The following is a 7072-nucleotide window of genomic DNA, read 5'->3' on the forward strand; positions in this document are numbered from 1 at the left end:
GTTTTGTGTTTTGTTTTTTTTTTTTTGAGTTGAAGTCTCACTCTGTCACCCAGGCTGAAGTCCAGTGGCACACTCATGGCCACCGTGGCCTCGACCTGCTGGGCTCAGTTGATCCTTCCACCTCAGCCTTCCAAGTAGCTGGAACTACAGGCACGCGCCACCATGCCCGGGTAATTTTTGATTTATTGTAGAGATGAGGCCTTGCCAAGTTGCCCAGGCTGGTCTCGAACCCATAGGCTCAGGCAATCCTTTCGCCTCAGCCTCCCAAAGTGCTGGGTTATAGGCTTGAGCCGCTGTGCCCGGCCTCTATTTTTAATTAGAAAAAAAAAATACCCACCAACAATCCAACTAGAAAATAAGCATATATTTCATCAAAAAGAATATATAGGCACATGAAAAGAAGTTCAGCATGATTAGCCATCAAAGAAATGTAAATTAAAATCTAAACAAAATATTACTACACACCCATCAGAATGGCTGAAATAAAAAATAGTGATAACACCAGATGCTTGTAAGAATGCAGAGAACCTGGTCATATATTGCTGGTAGGAATGCAGACTGAATGGCCACTTTGGAAAAGAGTTTGGCAGTTCCTTGCAAAGTTAAAACATATGCCACCATTTTACTCAGCAATCTCATTCCCAGATATATACCAAAGAGAAATGAAAAGTTACTAATGACCTATTAATGCTCATAGGAATTATATTCATCATACTCCCCAAATGGAAACAATTCAAATGCCTACCAGCTGTTGCATCGACAAACAATGGAACTACTTACCCAGCAAGAGAAAGGAACTAACGATATATACAACAATGATAAGCCTAAAAAGATGACATGAAAGAAATTGAACACAAAAGACTACATGTTATATAGTTATATTTATGTGGTAACCTTTAAAAACTATAGTGACAATATGAGAGGGAACCCAAAAAATTAAATTTATTAAGAAAAAATTGAGCCGGGCTCGGTGGCTCAGCCTGTAATCCCGCGCTTTGGGAGGCTGAGGTGACTGGATTGCCTGAGCCCGTGGGTTCAAGACCCACCTGGGCAACTTGGCAAGACCTCATCTTTTACAATATATTTTAAAAAAAAAATTAGCCGGGTGTGGTAGCGCGCGCCTGTAGTTCCAGCTACTTGGAAAGCTGAGGCGGAAGGATGGCCAGAGCCCAGCAGGTCGAGGCTGCGGTGGCCGGGAGCGGCCAATGCACTCCAGTCTGGGAGACAGAGTGAGACTCCAACTCAAAAAAAACAAAACAAAACAAAACAAAGAAGTGGAGGACATGTGAACTTTGCCCACTGGCATCTGGCTAGCACCTGGTCTAAGACCTCGTACATACCAGGCATTCAATTAAGTAGATATGTATTAATTGCATGAATGATGCATGTCTTTCTCTATGCGCCCAAAAGCACCCTAAACACTGCTCCATCCAGTTGAGGGATGTTCTCAGCAGTCAAGGTCCACCCAACTACAGCTCCAACCAACTCCCTTGAATCAGAATTCAAATTTCACCCTTGAAGCTACAGAAAGCCTGTCTGGCACCTGGAAAATGCCACCGTTACATCACATCTAACAAAACTTTTAATGAGAAAAATTATGGAGAAACGCAACCCATTTCAGACCTCAGACTTCATGAAATCATTTCCTGCTCGATCCAAAGGTGATTAATTTCAGACTAGATCAAAAGAAACAAACTAGCAACATTCAGGACAGAGCCAGGACACTCTTCAACTTCCCAGCTTCCGGAAGTATTTTGCTAATGCATATCTCTAGAGGAACACAAGGTCCCCTTCCCAATTAACACTATCTAATTAAAAACACCCTCAGGCAAGGCACAGCAGCTCAGGCTTGCAATCCCAGCATTTTGGGAGGCCAAGGAGGGAGGACCACTTGAGCCCAAGAGTTTCAGACCAGCCTAGGGAACATAGCGAGACCTTGTCTCTACAAAAAAAAAAAAATCAAAAATCACCCTCAACCATCCCAGGAAATTTAGCTGTATTGGGAAGAAACAAAAAAGCCAAAGTCACATTTGATAAAGGCATTTTGTTTTTCAAAGTTCACAGGCGCAAAAATGTTTTCCTCTGCTGTCAAACCAAACACCACCACATTTACAAAAACCTGACATTGACTGTGGTCCTTGATCAGAAAGCAGTCCTTGACATATCATGCTGTGACATTGACTCAGGATACTAGAAGAGTCAGGGATAGCTATGGGCCAGGCTGAGAGGCACCCAAACCAAGAAACCTGCTAGAGAACCGAGCTCTCAGCACCTCCTGCCCCCTGTTCAGCTCCGCCCCATCCCGGCACAGCCCTGGGGAGCAGGGCAGCACTCACCATCCGTCACGGCACTGCCATTAGGCACACTTCCCAGATCAACAGTCGGCCCGTCCAGGAAAATTGTCAGCTCCCCGCCCGAGACAACGCTGCCTTTGTTCTCCGTCTGCAGGTTCAGGGTCAGCTGCGTGTTCTCCACTGTTGGGCAAAAGAGGCAACATGGATGTACTAAAGTGAATGCACCCTGAGTTAAGATGCCCTAAATTAGAAACCCCCATTCTACCTACTCTGGCTTCCCTGGGAATGCTTCGCTGCATCTTCAAACTTGCCTCGTGGCATGGAAGAATGAGTGAGAAGGAATATGTCCAAGGGTATCACTGATGTATTAGGCTGGTGGGAAGCTGTACTCGTTTTTTCTAAACATTTATATCACCAGGTCAGCTACATAATTTCCACATGATTGTTTTATTTGTTTGTTTATACTTATAGAAATGTGGGAAGAGAATAAGAATACTGATGGCATACAGAGGAAGAAACTAGTTGCGTACAGCATTCTCCAAACCCAAAGAAACGGGTCAGAAGACTAAGAAAATGTCAACAGGAGCCATCTCTATCCAGATGAGGGATTGCAGGGACTTCTTTTCTTTATTTGAGTAAAAAACATGCTTTTTTAAACATTTTCAGTCCCAAAAATGTATTGCCTTGAGATAAGGAAAAAACATAAAACAAGCTGGGTGTAGTGGCTCACGCCTGTAATCCCAGCACTTTGGGAGGCAGAGGCAAGAGGACTAACTGACCCCAGGGATCTGAGTCCAGACTGGGCAACTTGGTGAGGCCTCGTTTCTACAATAAACCCAAAAATGAGCTGGGTGTGATGGCACATGCCTGTAATTCCAGCTACTTGGAAGGCTGAGGCAGAAGGATCGCCTGAGGCCAATAGGTTGAGGCTGCAGTAGCCATGAATATGCCACTGCACCCCAGTCTGGGCAACAGTGACATTCTGACTCTCAAAAAAAAAAAAAAGTAAAACAATAAAAGTCCAGTACCGGGGAGTCAGCCCCATCAATGACATAAGAAAAGAGAGGTTATCAACAGGGTGTCTGAATGAAACGTAATTGTACACCTAACCCTTAACTGTACCCCACAAAACCATAATAAAAAATACTGATTAATTATTTTTAAAAATAATAATAATAATAATAATTTTTAAAAAAGGAAAAGAGAGGTGAGAAGTTGCCCAGAGGCACGCAGTCCCCACCGCCACTCAGCGGATTCAGTCCTGTGGGCAAGCAAGAAGAATTGGATAACCCTGGCAGGAAAACAGAACAAACTAACACAAGACAGACGCACTGAACCCTAGACAAACTGGAAAGTGCTGCACACACACCCCAGACCCTGCCACTGAGCTTGGCCACACTGAGTAACTTCCATCCAGTCAGTAGTGTCCAGTTGGCACTGAATACTTCTATGCCTTTCAGTTCAGCCTAGTCAGGAGCTTTGGCCTCCAGTTGAGGGTTGTTTAATAATGACCATGAGCAAACCAACCTTTAGGAGGGTATGCACAGGGTATGGCATTCCTCCCCAACTCGCCACACCTTACAAAGACAGAGTAGAAAAGCACCACACATTCAAACCTCCCTCCTTGCCTTCCTCACTCCACCCACCACTTATTTTATGTCTTAGTTGTTAGGTATTATTATAAGCTCTCTTGCCTGTTTTCCAGAACAAGACAGGGTATGTATAAGTGTCTCCATAAGCACTAAGGTAAATTTGAGGGCCTCCTAGAGACAACCCCCCCCAAAAGCCTACTCTAATCTAAGAAACAAACACAGAACTTTCGTAGACATAGAACTCTTTAAAAACTTGGCAGAAAAGTCTGGATCAATTCAAGGATCTATTATAACCAGTCACCCTGCAGGTTTTCCACCACTCCTAAGATCTCTACCCACCCTTAATCTCTCTTCCTGGTCACAGGCCTCTCCAACGCCTGAGTCTGCAACTATTTTCATTCAGTTCACCGAGAGCTTTAGAATTCGAAATGTTTCTATAAGATAACACTTGTAGTTTCTAGCAGAAACTAGTTCCTTCAAAAACCAAAGAGTGTGGGGGAACTGAGGCCTTTCAGCCACCAGTACCACTTGCTGTCCCTGGGAGTGGCCACCTGGGAAGCAGATCTTCCAGCCCAGCAGAGCCTTGGATGACTGCAGTCCAGTCCACGTCCTGACTGCAAACTCATGACAGATCCCAGGCCAGACTGTCCAGCTAAGCCGCTCCCAAATCCTGACCCACTGAGACTATGAGAAAACAAATGTCTATTATTGTGGAGTTTTTAAGTCAGGGAGTGTCTCCCTCCTCCATCATGCCAAGATCCAGTGCATTAAGTCTCTGGTAACAAAGTACAAGTTAAGAGGGTGGGTGTGATCAGGCACTCTGGGTTCAAATCTCAGTTCTACTCCTAAGAGCTGTATGGGTAATTTGTATTAAGCAAATTACTCAACCCAAATATCCATCTCCCTAACTACAAAACAGGAGTTACCACAACACCTTTTCCAGAAGACACATATAAAGAATTAAATGATACTTAGTATGTTCCCAATGAAGTTTTATTATATCTCTGTTAATGTTCCCACTTTAGGGCAAAGAGTCCTGATTTCTCTTGGCCTGATTTCTCATTCATTCTATAGTCACTCTTCCCTTGCTCCTTCTGAGACATTTTTGGGTTGTGGCAATAAACTCCACAGGACTTCCCAGGTAAGCCACAGAATCATCACAAGGACGAACTGTCTTCCCATTTTGCTTCCAGGACCCTCCTCAAGATGCCCAGCCTTCCAGGCTTCGTACACCCCACTGTTGGAAGTATATGGGAAAGGCGCATCCTGGAAGCCCTCTCGACTCCTTTCCTGACCTCACAAAGGCCATCATTTTACAACTGGAGTGTGGGCATGTTTTTCCTCCTTCCTGGAGTGATGATAATGTTCAACAGATGGAGGAACACACGCCTTCTCGCTGCTAATTTCGATCTTCTGTGACAGTCACACTGCTGTGGTCCTCTGATAGAAGCCAGAGGCATATCCTGAAGTTTTCCCTCTGTGGGCTCATCTCAAGGATCCAACCTAGCTCTTCTTCTAGTTTACACACTGTCTCCAGTGGAGCCATTATATACTTGTAGGCTTGAAAGTCATCTTACCACAAGCCCTCCGAGACACACTTTACCTTCAAAAGAGTCAGTGAGGGAAGGAGGGATCTTTTTTCTTAAAACAATTTTTGAGAATATAACCCTCCGCTCTTATTTGAGACCTCTCTGGCTGTCATCATCATAACCAGGTGATTCCAATTTAGTGTCACCGAGAGCAAGACAACCTGTTGCCACATGCTTCCTGACATGATGCAGTATTTAGTACACAATGTCACTGTTAAAGACCTCTTGCTAAAAGCATTTAACCTGAATCTAATTAAACTTCTAAACCTACTTCCCAGTTTACATGAAATAAGGGGATAGAGAACAGATCAAATGATACCATTGAGGAAGCAATCAGACAACACCAGCATGTGGCACATCTATATAATAACAGTCCTGGACTACTGAAAAAGTCAGTATCATTAACTTGACAGGAAAAAGACTCAGCTAGGTTTAAAGAAACATAATCACCAAATGCCAGACATGAATTTTGACTAAAATTTTCTTTGAAAAAAAAAAATTTTCTTTGAAAAAAAAAATTCTGGGGGCAATTGGAGATATTTGCATATTGACTGGATACTAGACAGTATTTGAAATTGTTTTTTGGTTTGTTTGTTTATTTAGCGACAGGGTCTCACTGTCATCCAGGCTGGGATGCAGTGGTACAATCATAGCTCATGTTGCAGACTCAAACTCTTGGGCTCAGTTGATCCTCCCACCTCAGCCTCCCAAGTAGCTTAGACTACAGGCATACACCACCACATTCAGCTAATTTTTAACAAATTTTTTTTGGAAGCCGGGCTCGGTGGCTCAAACTGTAATCCCGCGCTTTGGGAGGCTGAGGTGAGTGGATTACCTGAGCCCGCGGGTTTGAGATCCGCCTGGGCAACTTGGCGAGACCTCATCTCTACAATAAATCAAAAAATTAGCCGGGCGTGTAGCGCACGCCTGTAGTTTCGGCTACTTGGGAGGCTGAGGCGGAAGGATCACTGGAGCCCAGCAGGTAGAGGCTGCAGTGGCCAGGAACGACCACTGCACTCCAGTCTGGGCAACAGAGTGAGACTCCAACTCAAAAAAAAAAAAAAGAAAGAAAGAAGAGATGACCGAGAAGTGGCAGGAACATAGACATATTATTTCTTGGTATTTTACATGCATTTCTAAAAATATTACTTAAGCGCGGGCTTGGTGACTCAGTCTGTAATCTCAGCACTTTGGGAGACCGAGGCAAGAGGATTGCCTGAGCCCATGGGCTCAAGTCTGGCCCGGACAACTTGGTGAGATTTTGCCTCTACAATAAATTAAAAAAAAAAAATTAGCCGGGCGTGGTAGCGCACACCTGTAGTTCCAGCTACTTGGAAGGGTGAGGCAGAAGGATCGCTGGAGCCCAGCAGGTAGACACTGGGGTTGTCGTGAGCATGCCACTGCACTCCAGTCTGGGTGATGGAGTGAGACTCCAACTCAAATAAATAAAAAATAAAAATATTACTTTAAAAAAAAGACAGACAGCCGGGCTCGATGGCTCAGCCTGTAATCCCACACCTTGGGAGGCCGAGTGAGTGGTTGCCTGAGCCCATGGGTTCGAGACCCGCCTGGGCAACTTGGTGAGACCTCATCTCTA

General features: G+C 44.4%; 1 protein-coding gene across 3 annotated transcripts in view; it reads right to left on the reverse strand.

Moving 5' to 3' along the window:
- The window catches only part of WWP2 (WW domain containing E3 ubiquitin protein ligase 2), a 185129-nt gene that overhangs the window by 105034 nt on the left and 73023 nt on the right, over nt 1-7072 (reverse strand). For all 3 annotated transcript variants that reach the window (XM_008070024.2, XM_008070023.2, XM_021718563.1), the window contains one exon: nt 2337-2474. In XM_008070024.2, coding sequence (XP_008068215.1) covers nt 2337-2474 — 138 coding nt within the window. The remainder of the gene's footprint in view (nt 1-2336; nt 2475-7072) is intronic.

The sequence above is a fragment of the Carlito syrichta genome, unplaced genomic scaffold (assembly GCF_000164805.1).
Source record: "Carlito syrichta isolate Samal-C Ts95f unplaced genomic scaffold, Tarsius_syrichta-2.0.1 Scaffold312739, whole genome shotgun sequence".
Classification (NCBI taxonomy): Eukaryota; Metazoa; Chordata; class Mammalia; order Primates; family Tarsiidae; genus Carlito; species Carlito syrichta.